The sequence below is a fragment of the Vulpes vulpes genome, chromosome 15, assembly GCF_048418805.1.
Source record: "Vulpes vulpes isolate BD-2025 chromosome 15, VulVul3, whole genome shotgun sequence".
NCBI lineage: Eukaryota > Metazoa > Chordata > Mammalia > Carnivora > Canidae > Vulpes > Vulpes vulpes.
The window spans coordinates 87,276,677-87,299,766 of record NC_132794.1 but is presented as its reverse complement, the minus strand read 5'-3'; the positions used below and the strand labels follow the sequence as shown (position 1 = coordinate 87,299,766).

Here is a 23,090-nt window from a genome sequence, read left to right as displayed (position 1 = left end):
ACTAGGGATTAAGGAGTAAACTTGAGAGAGGCCACCCCACCCCACCCCACCCTACCTTCTAACGTCATAGGAGAGGGTGTGCCTGTGGTCTACTGGAAGTTGGAGGAGTTCACTGAGATGCTTCAGGAAAAGACTGATGAATGAGGCATCGTCCATTGGAGTCTGGGCAACACTCTGAAGGGTGGACAGCAGCAGGGCTCCTGGACACTGCTGGCAACCACTCCATAGGAATGAGAAAGATGAGACCACCTGAACTAGGAAGAAAAATCACTTCCTCTTGCACTATCCCTCTAGTGCCCTCTACTGATAAAGCCTAATGTCATGCAGGTGGCAAAGGAATAATGTTTCAAGGGCCCAGCTCCAGCATCACAAAGTATGACAGAAAAAGGGTAGATTTAGGGGTGTCTGGGTGGCTTAGTGATTGAGCATCTGCCTTCTGCCCAGGGTGTGATCTCAGGGTCCTGGGATTGAGTCCCATGTTAGGTTTCCCACAGGGAGCCTGCTTCTCCCTCTGCCTGTGTCTCTGCCTCTCTCTGTGTGTCTCTCATGAATAAATAAAATAAAAATCTTTTTTTTTTTTTTTTTAAAAAAGGTAGGTTTAGAGCTGAGAAACAATACATTGGTAGCTGAAACATTGATTAAACAAGTTAGAAGTTTCTTTCTCACATCAAAGTCTGGAGGTTCTGCAATGCCAGTCCAATATGGCTTCTGCTCCAGGCAATTCCCCAGGATACAATCTCCTTACAGCTTGCCCCTCCATTCTCCTAAGATTAAGGCCTTTATCCTCATAGCCTGAGATGGTAGCCAGAGCTCAAACCATCACAAACACCATCTAAACATGGGAGACATGGAAAAGTAAAAGGGACAAAGAATGTATGAGAAGGTTTGTAGGAGATGCCATTTGCTACTTTGGCTTTTATCTCATTGGTCATGTGGCCACAGATAGCTATATGGGGAGTCTGGGGAATGTTTCTTCTGGAAGACCTGGAACTGAAAATCAGAGGTTCTATTATTATGGAAGAAGGGAGAAAAGGTATCCGTGGATAATAAGCAATCTCTGCCATAGTAGACTAAAGTTGCTGGACCTTTATGAAGAAAATTTAGTCAAAATGAGGATAAGCTCATTACTATTAGTGAATATTAGCCAGATATACCAGATACGATCTTAGAGTAAAATCCTGTAGAATGTTAGAGCTAGAAGAAACTACTAGGATTATTTATTCTAAGTTTTTCACATTTCCTGTGAGATCCCTGAGGGCCAGGGAGAAGGGGGCAGTAACTTGTCCAAGGTCACAGAGACGGCTATTGGTAGCTATGGCCTAGAGGTGGACCCCAGGTCTCCTTTACCCTCTGCCTGGCATATCTTTTCACGTTCTGCACTACTTAGAGTCTCCAGTGGACCTTTGTCTTCAGAATGAGTCCTGCATTATTGCGCTGATAACATGTGGCTCTATACAAGATCATTCCACAGTGGAGTTATTAGGGCTTATGAGATATGCCTGGTCCTGGAATCAGGCACGTAAGATGCAAAATTATAGCCCAAGAAGCTTCTGGCTCTTAGGACCTAAACTGTACCCTTCTCTCCAATACTGAGTGGATTCCTGTGAGCTCAGGCTGTTGAAACACAGCAAGTATGAGATAGCACTAAGTCACATTCTGCTGGAATTAAGCTGTGAAAGTGTTCTCCTAGGCCAAAGTAGCCAATCACCTTGCCAGTGTGAATGTCATCATTTCTATATAGCTGTGGAAATAATGGAAGGATTTTCTTAGAACAAAGGGAGCCAGGGTCTCAGCAGGAAACAGACTTTACCCCAGATGTTTCAACTGAAGAGACCTTCATGAAGAGACTACTTACAGAGGCAGGGTTAGGGGACGAAGAAGGCCAGCAAGCCACCTCTGTGGCTGAAGGGATGGGGAGGGGCCAGCGTTATAGGAGCTGGAACAGAGCTGGAGGGCAAGTGGCTGAAGGATGCACCTGCTCTGAGAGACACAGCACCAAAACAGGGGGGAAAGAAGGGAAGAAATGCCCATGTCTCTCCCTCTTCTTCCATCTCATCTGCCAGGCTCTCCTCCTGCCTGAATGCCACCAGAAGCCCGGGGGGGGGGGGCGCGGTCGTGGAGGATGCAGTCCACAGGATCAGCCTTCCTGGGCACAGAGCAGGGCAGAGAGGGTGGAGAGTAAGTATCGGAACTTTCATCACACCTCAGGATTGCTGCAAATACTCTTTTACATGGGTGGAAAGATTTTTAGTATCTTTCAAACACATATTTGTAAATGGTCAATGTGTGGCACCTGGGATGCCACTTCTCCCCCATGTCAAAGGCAGATATGGCTACTTGACCATGGTGCTCTTTTCTATGGACCCGAGAAATCACCTCACATGGCTCAAAGAAACATTACCAGTTGAGCAGGCTTGGTGCATGAGATGAAACCTATTTTGAGCTCTAAAATTTAAATAACCTTGCGAATATGGCCTACCTTCCTGCTCTTGCCAATCTAGTGGATAATCCTTTTTTTCTGGGAAATAGCTGAGCAGGTATTTCTCAGGCCAAGTGAGTCCTGCGTGGAAAGTGAAGTCCTGGCTCTGAAATGCGCTGGTGCAGCCATATCAGGATGTAGATGCAGGGGCGAGGCAGGCGGCCCTATCTGCCTCGAGCCAGGTGGCCACCAGCTCGGACACCAGCCAGACTCCCCTGGCGTATCTGTACAATAGGATGCCGCCAACCGAGGCAGAAGGCAGGGCTGGGTGTTCGCTTGAGGTGGAACCAGCTTTCAGAGCTCAGTTGCTGTCAGAGCCGTCTGTACGCGGTGCTCTCCTAGGTCCTGACCGACCGTTAACGTGGAGAGCCCTGTGGATTCGAAGGCCCGGCTGGGTTTCTGCTGCACACTCTCAGACTGCTGAGTTCAGGCTGGAAGTGGCTTTGAGTAGAAACCCCTTAGCTGGAACCAATGGATAATAGGTTATGAATGTTATCAGCATGGCATGGGGTGTAGGTAGCAAAGAGGTCCCAGCTCATGAGCCATTTCTATCAATTTGTGTTGGTCCTGTGTTGGGATGGGCTTGGAGACAGCATCCAGGTTCCATGGACAGGAGGGCCATGAGTAGGGATATCCGCCCTGAGATATTAGGGATATTCTATGAGCACATGTTTGTCTCATATTTGCCATCCCTGGTGTAGGGACAGAGAACTGGGTGAGCGTCAGCAGACATAGCTTTAGGATGTGATATTTTGAGCACCTCATCTGACCTTCCTGGACCTATTTCTTCACGTGGAAAACAAGGACGTTGCTTAGATGGCTTTTCAGCTCTCTCCATCTTAGAAAGTCCATGATTCAGACTAGCTTTTTAAAGAATGTGAAACTTGCAACAAATCTGATCCAATTAAAATATTTCCAACTCCCCACTCCTCTGTGCCATATGCTTGAGTAACTAAGCTGTCTGTCCCTCGTGAGGGCCATTTCCCCAAGCTGGAGCAGCTGGACACCCTGAGACAAGAGGCCTCCCATACTAAACAGACCCTACTCTTTAATCTCAACCAAAAGATCCAGGAGGCGTGATTCACATCTCGCCCCGTTTCCTCTCCTCTGTCCTCCGAGAGCCCGAACCTCTCCCCTCATGCTCTGCAAATGCGCCTGAATGCAGAGTCCTGAAATTTAGGTTCATGGTTTCAAAGTTCATGGTCCTGAGAATAAACAAAAAAACTATTGTGGTTGCATAGAGCTGTGGACCCCATTAACACTGCCCCATGAATATTTATAGCGTGAAACTACAAAAGAACATAGAGGCCATATTGTATTTCTTAGAACTTTCTTTCCATGGGGTCCTTTCTCTGTGGGTCACTTTAATGTAAGCTTTGCTTATTTAGTTGCACACTTTAAGCCGATTAACTTTTTACTAAAAAAAAAAAAAAAAAAACCAAAAAAACCCCTCCCTGTTTGTTTGTACATATACTCCCTAGACAAAGATTCATAGAAAACTGCTTTAAACCTGTTAAATCCCTCTGTTGGAAACTTGAAGTGAACTAAATGTATCCCTGGGTAGGATTCCCCTGTAACCGTCCTGCCTTAGGCCCTTGCGCCCTACCTCAGCCTGTTTGCTGGGAGGAATTCCCATATCGGAATGCACCGTATTTAGTTCCTCTGATAATCTTGGCTTCTCTCTGGGAGATTCGTAAACGGAGCCTTAGTTCCATCCTTCCTGCATGGTTTGTCATGGGGATGACAAAGGGCAGGCCCTGAGTAGGTGGATGCGTATACTTCTCTAATAGAAATTGTAGAGAAATCAAACATTAGTGCTGGCGGGACCTCAGAGGGTGGACTCCACTGGTCTCCAGACTTGAGTGAAGCAGGAGTCACCTGGGGTGGGGGGCAGGGGCATGAGTTTAAAATGCATATTCCTGGGTCCTATCCCCAGAGATTCTGATTTTCATAGGTGTGGGCTGGGGACCTGGGGATTGTCACATCAACACTCTCCTCAGACATTTCAAACCAGGTGGTTTGTGGACCATGACTTGGGAAGCACGGAGCTGGTTCAGTTGTCTCCTTGTATGCGTGAAGAAAGTGCCACCAAAGGCACTTTGGGACAAGTTATTTGTTCAATGTCACACACAGCATCCAAGCTCCCTCTTCCTCAATATAGATGCTGCCTGTGGCCCCACTCTGCTTTAACTTGGGCTGTCGTGTCCTGAGATGCAGCTCTACGGTGGAACATTAGTGATGAGGTCCGTATGAGGGAAGCTGACTGAGATATAAACTACCCCTTAGCTCAGGCCCAAGTTGTAAGTGTAGGTCTGAGGGCCAGGAAGTGGCCTGGTTGGTAGAGGGAAGGGGAGGTAAGGTAAGCTCACCTGCTGGAAGTCACTCCCATGAGGTAATAGATCCAGGTCTCTGTGGGTTTTGGGGTGAGCCCCAGGGTGGAGCAGGGCCTGCAACCAGGGTAGACTGGAAGGTCAGATGTATCCTTAGGCTGTGTCAGCCCTCCCTAGGAAACTGAGTCTTGAGGAGGGTGTGATGGGTGACAGAGGGTGATGGCAGAGTCAAGGGGTCTCCTTCTGATGGGCTGGGCTTCTGCTTGGCTCCTGGGCTTCCCAGCTCTGCAGGCCCCAAGCCAAGGACCACATAACAGCCCCAGGATCCCCCCACCGGACTTTCAGGATCTCAGATGGGAAGGGGTGTTCAGGAGACCCCCGGCAACCCGTCCTGCACTCTGTCCCCTCTCAGCACCCTTGCTGGGCTGTGCAGCCTCTGTCAGACCAGCAGCTCATCTGGAAGCAGGGCTCTTACTGCTGACCATGAGGTCAGCCCCCGCCTGGAGTCCCACTTCGAGAAATGGGGTCCCGTGTGAGACTGTGAACACAGCTCCAAGTTTAGAGCCAAAAGGTCTGATTTCAAGCCCCACCCACTTCTCACAGGTTGTAAACACTGCGGGCTAGTTGTTAACTCCCTAAGCCTTACTTTCCCCAATAAATGGAGCTAACGATCTTGCTCTGCCTTTCCCTGTGACTTCAACAGAGCATACATGCACTCACTTGCTCACTCATGAGCACCTTCTGAAGGCCCAGAACATGGCAGGCTCAAGCTTGGGGCTGGGTGAGTGGTGGGGAGGAGCGCATGTGCAGGAAGCTGTGAAGGGCTGTACCAAAAGTGAGGGGCTCCTTGTGACCAGCTCCACCGTGGGTGCTCTAATAGCTCCAGATTTTGTTCCTGGTGTCTGGGCCTTTCCACCCCCACCCCTACCCAGCCCCTCAGTTCCTGTGGCCTCACATCCTGCCTTGTTCTTGTTGTCATTGGTATGCCACATGAATGTGGAACCAGGCTCCCCTCATCAGATTTCCTCTGCTTCTGTACTGACACTGCCTTGCTGCTTCTCACCACAGGGCCTTTGCTCATGCTGCTCCTTTGGCCAGCATGCCCTTTCCTCCTGTTGTCCACTTGACAAGCTTCTGCTCACAAGTCATCTTCCCACACAAGTGTCACTCCCTCTGTGAGGCCTTTCCTGATTCTACCCCCAAGTCTAAACTAGTCCCTCCTCTGTAGGCTTCCCTCCCTCTCTTAGCAGCATGGATCCTTTCAGGACAACGATGGATGGCAATTGAGAGAGGACTTGAGAGGTGGCTCAGAGCAAATTGCCTAATCGCCTGAGCCTGCTTTTTTTCATCTGAAAAACCAGTGTGATATGTATTGCATGGAGTTGCCTTTGGCAGGGTCAGAGGAGCATAAAAGCTTGTCATCTGGCTGGCACTCAAGAATGACCAATCCCTTTCTCTTCAGTGTCTTGCTTCTGAGAAGAAGTGGCCTGGTTGGTACTAAAACATCAGATTTGGGGAAAAGGAATGCTGATCCAAGATAAAGGGGGACGTGTTAGAAGGGCATGAGCTCTGTGACACTGGATGTGTGTGAGAAGAGGCCATTCAGGCATCAGTTGATGGGTTGGGCCCGAGGACCAGCAGGGCCCCTTCTAGGCCTCAGAATCTGTAATTCCTGGTCAATTGCTGAGCAGTGCAACACTCTCCAAAAGGTGTTCCTTAGGACAGGATTCAGTGAAAAAAGATTCCAGGGCAAACCACATTGGGAAAGGCTGCATTCTCTTTCTCTTGGAGACTCATGATATTTGTCAGGGTTGTAAAGGCTCTGAGAAGTCCTGCAGTAAAGGAAAGCTATTTAATGCAACATTTCTTATTAGAATGTGGGACTTTGGGAAGAGTGGCTTGATCAGGGAGCATTCTGGCTTGGGAATCTGGGAGGCCTCTGTGAAGCCTCTTCCTGATTGCATGACCTTGGCCAAGTCTTACCTCTGCTCTAGGCCTTTATTTGAGGTTGATGTATAGAATGCATTTGGCCTGGTACCCGAGATAGAGGACTATATGCTATATGCTGTATTCCCATCTGCTGTAGATGGGAAAACACAAGCAGGGAAAGATCCTGGGTTGGGAGACTTTCCCTGCAAGGCTGCCTCACTGCCTCATGGTCATCTTTCGCAGCCTTGAGGGTTATGCATACACATGGGATCTGTTGGGGAACACAAAAGAACTTTACACGTACGCATCACTGTTACTACAGTAGTGTGCTGGAGGTGGCTCTCACCTACAAGCCTATGCTCCTTTTTCCAACACCACGTTCTGTGACCTTGAAATCAGCCACGGTGGGAGTGTTTACACCAGGACAATCGGCCAAATGCTACAAATCAGGGCTGTCTTCTCCCCTAGCCCCCTAGCCAATTGTTAATTATCAGCACATCACTTATTAGATATCATTAGAAAGTATTTCTTTAAAATTAGTCTCCTTTTATATTTGTAAATTTCTTATATAATAGTTTTAAAATTGTATCTGACTACTTTAAAGATTTCTATTTTTGATTTCTGAAAAGCATTTTCCCTCCTGTATGTCATAATCTATTCCTAACACAGTTCCTAGCCAGAGCTTCCTAACAGAACACCACCACCTTGTGACAACCCCCTAAATTGCAGGTTGGAGTTCAGTGGGGTCAGCCAAGACTGGAGCAGATGGCATTTTCACTGATGTACATTTTAGATGCTTCCTCTGGCCTATCCTTTCAAATTCTAGAGTTCTGTGAAGAATTGCCCTGCTTGACTTCATTACAGCCATGACAGGTGTAACAGAGGTGCAGGGGAGCCTGTGCCTCCAGGGGCATGGTTGATTGAGGCAAAATCTCTGGTGCCTTTGGTCGGTGCTTCTCAGATGTTAGTATGCACATGCTCTCCCTGGGAATCTTGTTCACATGCAGCTTCTGATTCAACAGGTCTGGCATGGGCCTTGCGATCTTGTATTTCTATGGAGCTCTGAGACAACGGTGCTGCTGCTCGTTTGTGGATTATACTTTGAGCAGCCAGGGTTGGTATGGGAAAGAGAAAATTTACCCCGGTGATAGGAATCCTCCCAGAACTTCTCTTAGGAGATTGCCATGGACCATGTTTTGCCTTTTGGTAAGAATTCAATAGCTGTGTGTCTTGAATGCATAGACTTAGCTCATTTTATTCTAAATATATTCATCCAATTTGTTGATTTTTAAATTTTAACTTTTTTTTTTTACTTATTTGGAGTTTATTTAGGTGTAGTGTAAGGCTCAAAGCCAACTTGATTTTTTCTCAAATAGCCAATCCATTTGTCTCAACATAATTCATTGATTACTCCTCTTTCCACAAATTTGTGAGACCTCTTCATATATGAATTTTCTTATATAGCCTAGGGATTGCTTCCAGACTATTCTATGTCATAGCTTTATAACATATTTTAATATCCAATGAAGCCAGTCCACCTTTAATAATCTTTCTTGACTGTTACCACCTAATTATGCAGATGAACTTTAATATCACTTTGTCAATAATAAAAGCATTATTGGGATTTTCATTGAAGTATGTTAAGCCTACACATTATTCATTTCATTGAATATACATTGTTCATTCAAAAGAATGAACATTTCAGAATGTAATATGTCTTTCTTTTGATGTCAGTCACTTTTTATAGCTTTTAGTAGAATTTATGTTCTTGACATAGTATCACATTTTTTTGTATCAAGTGTATTCCTAGATATGTGTTGCTTTTAGCTGCTATTTTAAATATAATTTATTATTTTATTTTATATTATATCATATTATTTGTATTATATACAGTTTTATTTTATACTATTTATATTGTTTTCATATTACAGCCATTAGGCACATGTAGAAATTTAAATTTAAGTTAATTAAACCATAAATATAAAACATAAAGTTCAGTTCCTCAGTTACACCAGCCACATTTCAAGTCTTCAGTAACCACATATAGGTATTGGGTACCATATTGAGGAGCTCTACCACCATTGCAGAAAGTTCTCTTGCACAAGAGACTTACACGGAGAGGTATTGTCGATCACTCATTTTTTCTTATGTGTTGTTATAGTATCTTATTTTATTTGGGAATACTTTTCAATTTTTTCTTTTAGGTTTCTAGGAAAAGCAGTTGGTTTATACCAGACTTGTGGTTTCTTTTCTGCCGTGGTATTACTCTGATTCTCTTCCTAAAGAAAGGAGGGGCGAATGGCAAACACACTCCCTGAGGGATGCTCCTATCAAGCTTGCCCATAGCAGACATCGCTAATTGATCACAGCACTTTTTGATGTTCCTTGAACCATTGCTGTTTTCAAAACTTACCTCTTAGTTCCCTGCTCTTCTCTGGCTCCTGAGACAGAATAGGATGCAGTGGCAGGTCACGAGGTGTCTTCCCCATGTGTTCTGTCCCGGGGAGGGCTCTGATTCCATCTCCTCTGAGTACTTTTCCAATCATCTTTTCTCCGTGGCCCTCCATGGCTCCATTCAGGGAGGTCTGTCTTGTCTTTTCCATTATTCTTATTGGCATCTCTGAAGAGGACATCTTTTTCGGCTCACTTCCTTCCCCACAGAAGGTTGGAGGCCCAAGGATAATTTGGGGTCATTTTAAGTCTCAAACAGTTGCAGTCTCCTGCAGGCCATGCTAGTGGCTCTTCCCACACAATACTTTTCTAAAATGTTAGTCGTCTTCCTGTTTGATTCAGCTATATTTGCCATGGCCACACCAGGATTGTTTTCTAGACATGCCTCTCAGGATTTAATTGCTGGCATCTGGCACTTGCTAGGCCTCTGTAAGGGAACCACACTTTTGGTTTCTTGTCCTTCCCCATTCCTCTCCCACTGAAAGAATGTACTGGGCACCATCTTGATTGGTTCTTGCCATAAAATTGAGGGTTTTTTTCCCCCCTTACACAGAGTTCTTGAGGTATAATTTACATATTGTATTATTCACCCATTGTAAGTGTACAATTTGATTTTAGTAGATTCATAGTTGTGCAGCCATTGCCACAATTAAGTTACAGATCATTTCCACCACCTGGAGAAGTTCCCTCATGCTCCTTTATAGTCAAATCTCAGTCTTGCCCCCAATTCTAGGATTCATTAATCTTCCTAGCTCTATAAATTACCCTTTTTTAGACATTTAATATAAATGGAATTATGTAATATGTAGTCTTTTGCATCTAGCTTCTTTCACTTAGCATGTTTTTGAGCTTCATACGTGTTATAGCATGTGTCAGTAATTTGTTCTTTTTAATTGCTAAATAGTTTACCATTTTATAGATATACCACATTTTGTTTATGTGTTCAACAGCTGATAGGCATTTATGTTGTTTTCAAGTTTGGGGCTATTATGAATAAGGTTGCTCTAAACATTTGCGTTTATGTCTTTGTGTGGACATATGTTTTCATTTCTCTTGGGAAGATTCCCTAGGAGTGAAATTGCTGGGTCTTATGATAAGATTATGTTTAAGTTTTTAGGAAACTGCCAAATGATTTTCCATATATAATATACCATCTTATCTTCCAAGTAGCAATGGATGAAGTTTCCCATTTCTCCACACTGCAAAGCTAAGTTTTAGTTAGTCTTTGTTACTCAAAGGCCCTTTCAGTTTTTTTTTTATTGCTTAGTGATGAAATATGTTGGCTCTTCTTGAATTTCTGGACTCTCTCTCTATTCCTTTTCATTCCCACTATAAATTGTCCAATTCTCTATAAAACCCTTTCTTTCTTTCTTTCTTTTAAAAAAAAGATTTTATTTATTTATTCATGAGAGACACAGAGAGAGAGGCAGAGACATAGGCAGAGGGAGAAGCAGGCTCCCTCCGGAGATCCTGATGCAGGACTTGATCCCAGGACCCCAGGATCACGACTTGGGCCAAAGGCAGATGCTCAACCACTGAGCCCCCCAGGAGCCCCCCTCTTCTTTCTTGTAGTACCTTATCAAACACAGCTAATAGCAACCAAGGCATGCCATTAATATTCTGACTCTCAATCTTTTCACTTAAACCCATAGCTCAGTTCAGCTTATCATCTGCCTTCCTAGTGAATGCAGGCCAATCTTTTTACCAGGTACCTCATTACTGCATAACATATATCACCTCCTTCCAGGCTTTAGTAACAGTTTCCTGGACATCCACTGCCTTTCCCAAACACAATGGATTTTTGTTATAGTAGCACGCTACTTCTGATAGCAGTTTCTGTATTCATTAGGATAAAAAGGTTGTGTTCTAGTAATGAATAGACCCAAATCTCAGATACCTGTAAAAATTGAAGTTTTTATTCTTCCCATTCATACTACATATCCATCCTGACCAACAATACCTCTACTCCACATCATATTTACCCTAGAACTCAGGTTGATAGAGTCACCCCTATCTGGAACATTGCTTGTCTTTGGGAAAGGGAGAAGAGGACTGTGACTTGCAGTAACTCATGCAGTAACTTTTAAAGCTTTCTCTCACATTTTTTTTATCAGAGCAGGTGAAGTGGCCAATCCTGACATATTTATGGGGCAAAGAAATATAATATTCCTACAGGGAAGGGCAACAAAGATTGTGCACAACAGTATCATTTATCACATTATGCTTTTCTTTTATATCCTGAGGACCCTGGAGAAGAAAGAAACAGCTGTCTCTATGTGGTGGTTTTGCCCAGAGCCACTCACAGCTAGAGTAAGACAGGGTGCCCTTTCAAAATACCTTACAGACCTAGGCCTTTGAACTTCATGGTGATTGGCTCCCACCTGATACACAGAATTATTATATGCCATTCTTCTGTCTCAACCAGCCCTATGTGTTAGATTCAGGGAGAGATTTGATTGGATGGACTGTCATTTCTAGAGTTTGCTACCCAACATCTAATATCCTCTGGGGGCATTAATAAATCCATTTTTTTCTTATCTCCAGCTGTCTTTTGGGGAGATATTGCCTTAGATGAAGAGGACCTGAAGTTATTTCACATTGACAAAGCCAGAGACTGGATCAAGCAGTCAGTAGAGGAAGGGGAACATAGCACAGGTAAGTAATGTGTCCCCTATTTTCCTTTCTCTGGGGAGAAGGGTCAGGGGCTCTGACAAGGGTATATGTGAACAGACATCAGTATATGACCTGTCAGTCCCATGCCCACCTGTCTGTTGAAAACCAGAGTGGTCACTCTTTCTGCATGGCAGGTTGTGGAGCTGGAGCCTCCAGATTTACTGATCTTTGTAAGAAAATCTCCATTTGCTTCTTTATCTGAAGGCTCAGGCTCCAGCTCAAGAGGGTTCAGACTTGATCAAGCTCAGTGTGGGTTCTCAGGACTTTGGCCTTGGGGTGGGTCCAGCACTTCCCGGACTGGGCCCGTTAGGGCATGTCTGTTGATGATGCTAATAATGCTTAGCACTGGGAGGAATGTTTGCCTGTGGTGTTCTGTGCACTTGTTTTGCAGATGAACCAGGCAACATGATGGGGCTTCAGACTTTGATTACTCTTCTTCCTCCTTTGCCTCCACCTGGGGGGTGGGAGGATAGTAGTGGGACTAGTCTCTTGAGTTCTCACCTGCCCATGCCTCAGCTCTGGGGAATCCCCCTTCTTAGAAACACAGGGGGGCTGCACCATGAGGCTGATGGGCTGGTGTAGCTCACCATGGCCCGCTATTTGGTGACCAGGGCTCATGTGTGCCTGATGCTACACTGTCTGTGCTACCTGCAGCCTCTCCTCCCACCCTCTTCTCTTTCTTTTGAGACTTTTAAAAACATATTCTAGTAAGAATACAAGAGATTTACTCTCAACAAATTTTTTAAGTACACAAATAGTATTATAAATTATGGGCTCAGTGTGGTATAGCAGATCTCCAGAACTTGTTCATCTCATATAACTGAAGCTTTGTACCATTTTTTTGGCCACCTGTCATGGCCAAGTGCAGTGCTGGAAAAAGAGGAGTAAGATGGGACCTCTGCCTTCAGGGAGACCATTCATACCAGGCAGACAAGGGTTAGACCTGGACAATCTCTCTGACATCTCTAAGGTTCAGTTTTCCTATCTGCAAAATGGAGATGAAGCCATCACTCACTCCACAGGGGGTTGGGAGGATCAAGTCCCAGGATAATAGGCTAGCCTGGTGCCTGGCACATAGCAAGTTCTCAGGTAATGGCAGATATTATCGCTGAGGTACTCCCAGTCTAGTGGAATGAGACTGACAGGTGAATAGATAAACCGCAATTCCCAGGGCAAGTGCTGTAATGACCAAGAGAAGTGGGTAGAGAGAAGAATGAGGGGAAGAAGCCAAGAAAGGCATTGTGGGAATGGGCACTCTTGCATTGTGTCTTGAGGATGAGTATGAGTTCTTGAAGTCAAAGAATTGAGAAAAGACATTTCAGGCAGTGGGGAAGCCACATGGGGAGAGTGACAGGGCCTGTCTTTACTTGGGGGAATAGCAGTAAGGTGCACATCACTGGAGGGTGGCTCCTTGGGGTAGGCTGTGGTAGAGATGCATCTGTAGAGGTTGGCAGGGGTAGATGGTGAGGGTGCCTGTTGGAGGGGTGGGTGGGAATGTGCCCAGAGTAAGGGGCAACTCCCATGGCTCATGAGGAATATGAGTAGCTCCAGGGACCAGGCCAAGTCCAAGCTCCCCCAGATGCTGGGGGATGAGGGGAGAGCAAAGGAACAAAGGTTGTCAGGAGGTCAGAGGGACCTTGCTGTCAGGAGTTGGGAAGAAGGAGGAACAATTTAGCATTTTAGAGCTTCTTTTTGGTGTCTGGTTCTATAACTATTAAGTTCTTAGGAGTTTTGAGGCCTCTCATGTATGGTTTGAATTGTCTGTTCGAATTCTAAATGGATTTTTACAAACCAAGTTATTTTTCACACCAATATATATGACCTTAATTGAGCTCTAACAAAAGGAAGCATCTCTTCATAGTTCTACTGTGCCATGTAACCAGTTCTTACCTAGAGGCCTGGAGAAGTTAACCTGATTGTAATCTCTATGTGGTTAAATTTTTAAAACTTTTCTTTTTTGCAATATTACTTAAACATTGTAAGCTTCGCATATCTTAAATATACAAGATTATAGAACTTTTACATATGTCCACATATATACCACCCAGACCAAGGTGTGAAACATTTCCAGAACCATAAACACTCCCGCATGGCCCCGCCCAATCAGTTCCCATCCCACAGCCGCCACTAGTCTGGCCGCTGTCACAGACTCGTTCTACCTGCATAAACAGAATCACACAGCATGTCTTGTTTGCCTGATTTCACTCAGCCTTTTGACCTTGTTAAGGGAAGTACTTCGTTCTCTCTCATTGTGTGGTATTCTCTTGTGTGACTGAATGCTCATGTAGTCATCCTTCTATTGAGTTCACGGTCTTGGGCTATGATTAATCAAGCTGCTGCTGACATTCTTATACATGTCTTTTGGTGAACACAAGCACTCGTTTCCACTGGGCAATTAGAACTGGGATTGATGGGTCATAGGCTACATAAGGTCAGCCTTAGTAGTTACTGTTTTCCAAAGTGGTTGTACAGGTTTACATTCCATGTGGGTGCATAGCGATTTGGAAGGCAGGAGCAGTGACCATGCAAGATCCAATGAGGACTTCTGAGGCTTGGCCTTCCTGACTTGGGGACCCTTCTCACATATTCTAGGCTAGCACAGCAGTTAGTTGGCACTAATCCACCAACACAAATGTTCAGGGTCACCCCTATCAGTGATCCTTGTGTTGTCCCTGGGGTGCTTCCATGCCACGGCATGGAGGCCCAGCCTTAGAAAATGTGAGTGGGAGACTCCAGAGAGAGGCTGGGAGTGGCCGGCCACCATGCCAGCAGTTGGCCAGCTCCTGGAGAGCTGTCTGCCCAGAAGATTGCCTCAGGATGCTGCAGCAAAGGGAAGCCCAGCAGCCCTGCCTGCGCCTCCCTCACGGCACTTCCCTAAGACCAACATGGTCAGCCTCTGGTCTAAGAACTTGAGTAGTCTCTTTTCTTCTTCACTGTGAACTCAGAGAGGGCTGAGTCCACATCATATTTGTCTTTGGATCCTTTGGAGGTGGCCCAGTCCTTTATACCTACAAGGCATTGGCCAACATGTATAGAGAAGAAGAAGGAAGGGGTTGGCAGAGACTGGAAGACCCTGGAACCATCTCCTATGGGCCTAAGAGATCAAGAGCTCCAACAGGGATTTGCTTCTAGAAGGATGGTGAAAGCACTGGTTGTTGTCATGGGCTTTAGGATCAGACTGTCTGGGTTTGGATCCCTGATCTGGGCCTCAGTTTCTTCATCTATCAAATGGGAACAGTAGTGTTTTAAGGACAGAAAGAATATATATAAAGTGCTTACCACAGTGCCTGGCTAATAAAAACTGCTCAATAAATAGCAACTCTGACACCTCCTCATTAGGAGTAGTAGCAGTATTTGCAGAAAGCACAGTGGCCTGGGAAGGTTTAGGCTAAAGTGGAGAGTGGGGGAGATTTGCTATGTGCTGGAGGGAACATTGGCAGCTTGCATCTGAGGCCTTTGAAACACGTACCTAACTGGTGTTTCCTCCTTCTGAAGCTTGGAATTTTTTTTTTCCTTTGGTATGCTCTTATGGCAAAGTGATTTTTATCCTGATCACTTTTCTCTGTGGGCCAGTAGTACTTCACAACTATCTAGCATAGTTATTTTATTTTCAGAATGGGAATTTTTAAAATTGTTTTTGCTGATTAAACTAATACTGCCAGTTTTTGTTTTTTGTTTTTAAAGTCCAATAGCTCAAAATTGTAGAAAGTAAAAATCTCTAGTTCTCCCAGCCCCAGGGTTCCGTGTCATTATCTGTTTGCTGGATTCCTTCCAGCCTCACTGGGCTCAGGCTGTGTGCACACAGAGATTATTAAAACATAGAAGGGATTTTGCTTAACACCCTCTTGTGCAACCTGCATTTCAGTTAATACCACTGCATAGACATCTTTTCATGCAGTACATTATGGGCTAGCACATCTAATGTACAACTCTGCCATAATTCGTCAAACCAATCCCATACAGATGGGCATGAAGAGTGTTTCCCTTTTCTTCCTGTAATTCTTCCCAGTTAGAAACAATGGTGTTGTGAGCAACTTTGTGCATCGATCCTTAAACATTTGCTTTGATTTAAAAAAAAAAAAAAGATGTATTTTTAAATTTAGGTTTTCATTTCCTTTTTTAAATTTAATTTATTTATTCATGAGAGACACACACACACAGAGAGAGAGAGGCAGAGACACAGGCAGAGGGAGAAGCAGGCTCCATGCAGGGAGGATCAGGCCCTGGGCCAAAGGCGGCGCTAAACCACTGAGCCACAGGGGCTGCTCTAGGTTTTTATTTCTAAGCTTTGGTTAGTGCCCCTGTGTTTTAGGGGAGGGAAGGAGGTTCAAGGGGAGGGGCTGCTAAATCCCTGGGAGGGAGGGCTTATAGGGGGAACCCTGCAGTGTAGCCCCAGAAGCCTTCTTTCCCTGGTTTGTCCTGTGAGTTTGGAGCTGCTTTCTTGGCTGCAGAATGACACAATATCATTGCCCTCGAGGTAACCAAGGTGGCTTCCTTCCATAGGTGTTCCCAATGTGTTAAATTCAGTGAGCGGCAGAACCAAGACTAGAACCAGGTGTCCCAGCTCCCAGGCCACGTGTCCTCCCCTGGACCAGCCTGTCCGCCATGTTGCCAGTTAGAAGAAACAGAGTACAGCAGAGGTGCGTGTAATCGTTCCTTTGCCATCACCTGGAAGGTGCCTCTCTGGGCCAAATGATGAGCAGAGACCTTGTGCCTGGGTTGCTTTATGTGCCCACTCAGGGTGCTGCATTGGCCACAGAAAAAAGCTGCTGAGACCCCCAGCAGGGAGCACCCTTGCCGTTCACTTAGAGGAATCAGTCTCCCTGCCTCTAGTCCTCCTTCCCCATCCCGCTTCCAGGTCATCTTCCTGGCCCTGACCTTGCAGCCACTGTAGTGGGTTGCATAATGTCCCCCCAGACTCATTTCTACCGGGACTTCAGAATGTGACCTTATTTGGAAATAGAGGATTTGCAGATGTAATTAGTTAAGGATCTTGAAATGAGACCTCAGTCCAGTAATGGACTTTAAAAGGAGGGCACGCAGACACAGAGGCTGCGTGAGGAGGGCGGCAGAGACTGGAGTGAAACATCTAAGAGCCTGGAAATGCCCAGGTTTGCCTGAGCCACTCATGGTTAGCAAGGGATGAGGAAGGCTCCTTATCTAGAGCCTTCGGAGGGAGCATGGCTCTGCCAACACCTTGATTTCCAACCGCTAGCCCCCAGAACTGGGAGAGAATGAATTTCAGTTGCTTCAAGCCACCCACTTTGTGGGAGTTTGTTACAGCGGTCTGGGGAGACTGACAAGACAGCTATTTTCCTTAAAACCTTCCGTGGCTCCCTGTCACTTGGCAGAAACATTCCTGAGTCTGACCTTGGTCTGAACTGTGCACACTCTGTCTACAACCTGCATATCCAGTCTCCTTCCCTCTCCTTGTCCTCCAGCCAAACATAATGACATTGTGTCTGTACAAGCCCTGAGTTTCCCTCCTTTCAGCCTTCTGTTCCAGCTACACCCTTTGCTCTAAGTCCTTATTCTGCAGAGAAAGAAGTGAAAGCCCAGGGAAAGCCAGTGACTCCTCCAGGGCCCTACAACAGGTGTGCTTTCATGAGACAACTTACTTAGCACGGCTGCCAGCTTGGAAGGCACCTGTGTCGACAGCCCTGTGAAAATTAGCCTCTTGTTGTGCATGGGGTAGAAAGAGCTCTATTTTCTCCCCATTTTCAGACTGGTCTATGCCCCTGCCATGGGAGCTGCCAGAGGAAGTGGCAGCAGCATTTTGGATATGTGCGGGGCAAGGAGGCAAGAGTGCATTCTTCAGGGAGAGAAAGTCCTTCTGTGTGCATTTTATTTGCAGAGAGAAGAATGGGAGCTCTGAGCAGCCATGGGCCAAGCTGTTCTATGAATGGGACCCTTGAATTAACATTGCAGAGTTTCCTAAAGCTGCTAATCGGATTAGCTGTGTAGTGAAGGAAGTACTTAGCGGGACACACACACAGACACACACGCAGGCACACACACTCTCCGACCGTCTTGCATCTTCTTCGATGAGATGGTGCAGAGCCTCATAGCCCTGTTTCTGAGTTCCGAGACACCACTCCTGCTGACACACAAGGTGGAGGGCAATGTGCCTGATGCTTGGGACTTTTGTTTATTAGTACCTCCCCTGAAGAGTCCAGGAAGCCAGTGTTGCACATTCTCATCTTTGCAAATGTCTGGAAACCTCGAGAGGAAGTCTCGCCTTGCAGTTACCTCCATCCGGATAATGGATCTGATTTCTTGGGCTTTGTAATGAGGGCTTGGAAAGAGGAAATGGTTGTGATGATTTACTGGCTCTGATGGAAGCTGACGGCCTTGCCTTGTCTATTCTGAGCCACTGGGTCACATCCAGCTCTATTTAAGAAACCAACCTTCCTCTGAATCCTCAGTTCCTTAACTCCTGCCATCTATGTGAGTGTCTGCATAAGCCCAGTGGTTTGGGCCCCTGCATTCAAAAGAATGAAATAGCAGGAGTGAGAGACGTAGGTTTGGATACCTTGCCTCCCCTCTCTGGGCCTCCTCTCAGAATCATGAGGGTCCTTCCACTTGGTAGACTCGTCAGCTCCTAGAGTTCCTTTTCTTACATGGAACACATGTAATTGTCACCTCCTGTTCTCATTGAATATCCACATCCTCATTTTTTTCAAGCCAGTTAGAGCTCTGGATTTGAACTCCAGTGTTTCAGGCTTGAGAAAATAGGAGACTCAACGGTCATTGAGCATTGAGGGACAAAATTTAGGCATACAAGGCTAACACATGCCCATGAGGGACCCACAGGTACTATGAGGGTTTCTGGGCTTTTACCATCCAAGGTTTGAAGCTCTAAAAGGAGACCCCCCCAAAAATAAACAAACAAACAAACAAACAAATAAATAGATAGATAAATAAAAGGAGACCCAACATGTCTCTGCTTCCAACACATATTTAGCTTTAGAGACTCTTGAGAGTGTTTGTGGGTGGGGTTGTTTTAAGCAGCCCCATTGACAGGCTGTGATTTTCAGTCTCCATTCCTGTGGAGACATTTCCTAAACTTTGGGGACATGGCTTTACTAATTCATCAATTTTCTTCAGTGGAGGTGGGAGTGTCCAGATAAGAAGTAGGGCTGTGGTAGCTCCCTGTGACATTTTGTAGAAGGGACAATGTCCTGAGTTATGAATGAATGCCGGATTGGTTGGATTCAAGTCTGTCCTCTAGCATCACACAATGCCACATGCCATTTTAGTAAAATCTGGTGGCCTCTGCTGCTGGAGCTACTGATTTAGAAAGCTGGAGAGGAGCAAGACACTGTCAGGGAGCAATCAATCTTTCTCAACCTTTCCACCATCCCCTCAAGGGCTTTGGAGGAGCAGGTGCCTGGAGAATAAGGTCTTGGTGACTTCCTTTCTCTAAGTACATTGTACTTTGACATTTCAGGTTCATAGACCCCTTTGAGAGTTTGATGAATGTTATGAGCACTTCTCTGGGAAAAAAGTACAAACACACACACACAATTTTGCTTGGAATTTCAAGAGATTTAACTACTTCATGAATCCCAAGTTATGAAACTCTGTTGGAGGTGCTCTTCTTGTGTGGACATCCCTGGCCTTATAGACTGCAGTGTAGAAAGCCTTGGATGGTGGAGTCAGGTGGGCCGGGTTGCTTCTCTGGCTCTGTGTTGATTAGCTGGGGTCTTAGGGTGACTCGATCCTTATCTGTAAAATGAGATATTAATGCCTATCTTGCGGGGGGACTGAAAAGTGTGACAGGTAAAGCACTCATGCCAGGGTCTGACACCTGATAGATGCCTGATAAGTAATTGCTACCATGGCTGCCCCTATGCTGGCTCTTCCTCTGTCTTCTCTTCTCTCTGGCCCACCTCTGTGTCTCAGACTCCATATACCCCATATGCCCTAGAATTCTTTTACATCACTGTATGTACTCAGCAACACCTTCCCGGGGTCTCTGGAGCTGGGCTGACAGCACTGTGATCTATGCAGATCGTTGAGTGCAAACCCCATCCACCCATGGGACATCTCTGCCAATTCCCTAGCCTTCCCTGGTCCTCCTGAGTCAAACTCTAGAATCACAAAATTGGCCAGAGAGAGATCTGAAAATGGCTTAGATGCTGGTTCTTCTCTGATAGCAACAACAAAAAGCATAATACTAACCAGCATTTGCTGTATTCTGTGTGTCTTACAGACTCTAACACATGATCACATTCAAACCTCACTCGATGGTTCTATGTGGTTGGTATAGACACAAAGGCAAATGTTCAGAGAGGCATGTGACTAACTCTAATACAACGAATTACTGGTAGAGCCAAGATGAGGACTTACCTGTCATGTCAAAGACCCTACTTTGAGCCTCTACACTCCATTGCTTCTAGAAATAGCTGCTGGCATCACCACTGATGCTGTCCCTTTGAGCCAGGGAAACTTGGTCTCCCCATCAGCACTCTTGAGGGGTGATGGGAAAAGATGAGGAAGAGTTCCCTGTGCTATTGGGGCTTCACCTCATCATGCCCTCTGTTGTCTCAGGTCACATTCAGAGTGTGCCCTGCTGCATCCCCCAGCCTGTCCTAGCTGTGACTCGTCTTTGGTCTTGGCTTGTCCTCTTTTGTTCCAGCATCAGGCTAGGCATGTGAAAGATGCTAGACAAATGCTGTGGTCTGTGGACGGGGCTATGAGCCTCAAGAGTGCTTGGTGGCCTCCCTGCTTCCCTGCTCTCTCTGCTCCCCCAAGAGGTCAGTTGAGGTTAGGTTTGTTTGCTTGAATGTGGGATGCATTTGAATGTGGGTGCCAGCAATGAAAGAATTGCTTAGAGGGTGGTGCCTTCAGGCCCAGTCACCTTGCAGGAAGTGTCTGAAAAGGGCATCCTTAAGCCAAGTGGCCAATAGCTAATCTCTACTGGGCCCTTAGATTCCCAGATGGAAAATGTGGTCCTTATGTCATTTCCATGCCAGAGAAGGAGTACCAGCATTCCTGCTCACTTCTCCAGGGTTCCTTTCATCCCTTCTCCCCTCAGACCTGCAGCCCTCTCCCCCAGCTGACTACTCCAATCATCCCTGCCCTCCTGTGATAATTCTCCTTGGCTCCCGTGGTGTAGAACTTGATCTTTACTTGCTGAACTCCTACTCTGATATATATCTGCTTCACAGCTCTGCTGACCCCCTGACACCAACCTTCCCTCCCTCCCTCCTTCCTCCAAGTATCAGGCGCTAATGGGGGACCTCGTCTGTGCTCAGCACCAAGGATACCCACTTTCTCTTCTGCTATTGGAGAGATGGAATTTTAATGATGGATATGGTTATGGTCATATTTTGGGATATGGGAGGAATGGTGCAACCTGGGATCAAAAGCCCCTGCTGGTGTGGGGTAGCCCCCAGCCTCCTAGAGGAGGCATGCTCCAGCAGGCAGAACTCACACTCAGAGGGAGGGCCTCAGGTGACAGCTGTCATCCAAACAGGAGTTGGTGTTGGGGATCTAGCCTGGGGCACTGCCAGGGGGCAGAGAAGGGCCACCAGGAGGACAAGAGCTGAGACTTAGGCAAATAGCATCAGAAGGACCTTTAGTAGAACTCACGGGAAGTTGCAGTTTTGAGCTGCAAGCTTGGGAGAACAAGGCAAAGACCCCTATTCCTTCTGGGGGTATGGGTAGTAGGGAGGACAATAAGCTGGAGATTTGGCCTGAAAGAATAAAATGAAGACAAGGGTCAGAAATTAGGCAGGAGCACACAGATCCAAATCAGGTTAAAGGTGAAGTGCTGCTGTGACCCTCCCATTTGAGCCTAAACTGCCTATATCCCCCTTGACATGGCTGGCCAGTGTCAGGGCAGGCTGAGCCCATAGACCGCCGCTGGCAGCAGAGAGGAGAGGGGGACAGTGGGGCAGAAATTGGGCAAGGCCTGGCAGCCAATCTGCCCATAAAGTCTTCAATTTAGTAAGTGATTTGAGATGATAAAGAGGCATCTGATAAAATGCACATCTGTTCTTTGGGAAAGAAAAAAAACAATACAACATAAGGATTCTATCATCTCTTTCCCTGGGGCCTCATTCAGAGGCTGATTTATACGTTGGATTAAAGCCAGAGTTCGCTGTGAACTTGAAGTGTTGGGAAAAGTAAATTCACCTTTAGGTTGATTTTTGTTATGACTGTCTTTCCCAGAATTTGGGGACACTGGGCAGGAAGTCCACTTGGAGCCACAATGGGGTGCAGAGCTGGGTAATGGCGAGTGATGACCACCCTCAGGCATTCATCCAGGGAGCCGCAATTCTGGGCACCTCATAGACCTCAAATCTGGGAGACTGAGTAAAAATAGGGAGATTTAGCTTGAGAAGGAGGACAAATAAGATTTAGTACCTGGCATTGTAGACAAAATTCTGTTTCAACTTCCAGAATCCCACTCAAGATAGCTCAAGTAAAGAATTCACTTAAGAATATATTCAGGGCCACCGACAGGCAGAAGAGAAGAGCCGTCTTTTGGGGATTGGACTAGGAGAAAGGAGCAAAGCGGGCGTCTCTTCTCAGAGGACCATAAAGTGCCTCATTTTTGCTTTTGCTTCTTCTTGCATATGACCCATTGTGGCCACCATGCCTGAGTTCCCATCATGATCTTCAACTGGAATGACTCCACTTGATGCCTACAGCACCTCCCTATGTAGGGTACTGTGGAAGTCCTAAGAGCGGAAGGAATCTGAGAGTATCAAGTGAGCTAACCAGAGGGTTGACAACAGAGTCCCAGGGAGTAGATGGAGGAAACAAAGTTACGATGGAAGGAGGTGGGTCTGTGACTGTGGCTCCAGAGAATAGTGAATGGTGGTCTCTTTTGGGTTAACTTGGTCTTGGGGCCAAGCCTGATAACCTTACACCCACTTTGCCATTTCTGTTATTTCCATAGGAAAATATTTTATGAGTTCCCGTCAGCATCTTAACTCATGGAATTTGGGAACACAGCCTCACGAGAGCTAGGGGCCCCTTCTATCGTTGAGGACCCAATAATTGCCCCTTGGTTTTGGCTAACAGAAAGGTTGTGTCTTACCTCCCCGGACATCATTCTTTGGTTTTTCTTAATCTCGATCATTTTTCACTGCCCTTTAACTGTGTATATTTTTGTTTGTATTTATTGAATGAAATTCTGTGTTACCTGTTTTTAACTTAAAGAATAGTTCTCTAGGGGACTCCTGGGTGGTTCAGCAGTTCAGCGCCTGCCTTTG

The 23,090-nt window shown here is 46.0% G+C and overlaps 1 protein-coding gene across 1 annotated transcript in view; it reads left to right on the top strand.

Moving 5' to 3' along the window:
• Nucleotides 1–23,090, top strand: part of TLL2 (tolloid like 2) — a 121,352-nt gene that overhangs the window by 12,771 nt on the left and 85,491 nt on the right. The window contains exon 2 of the mRNA XM_072739652.1: nt 11,734–11,844. Coding sequence (XP_072595753.1) covers nt 11,734–11,844 — 111 coding nt within the window. The remainder of the gene's footprint in view (nt 1–11,733; nt 11,845–23,090) is intronic.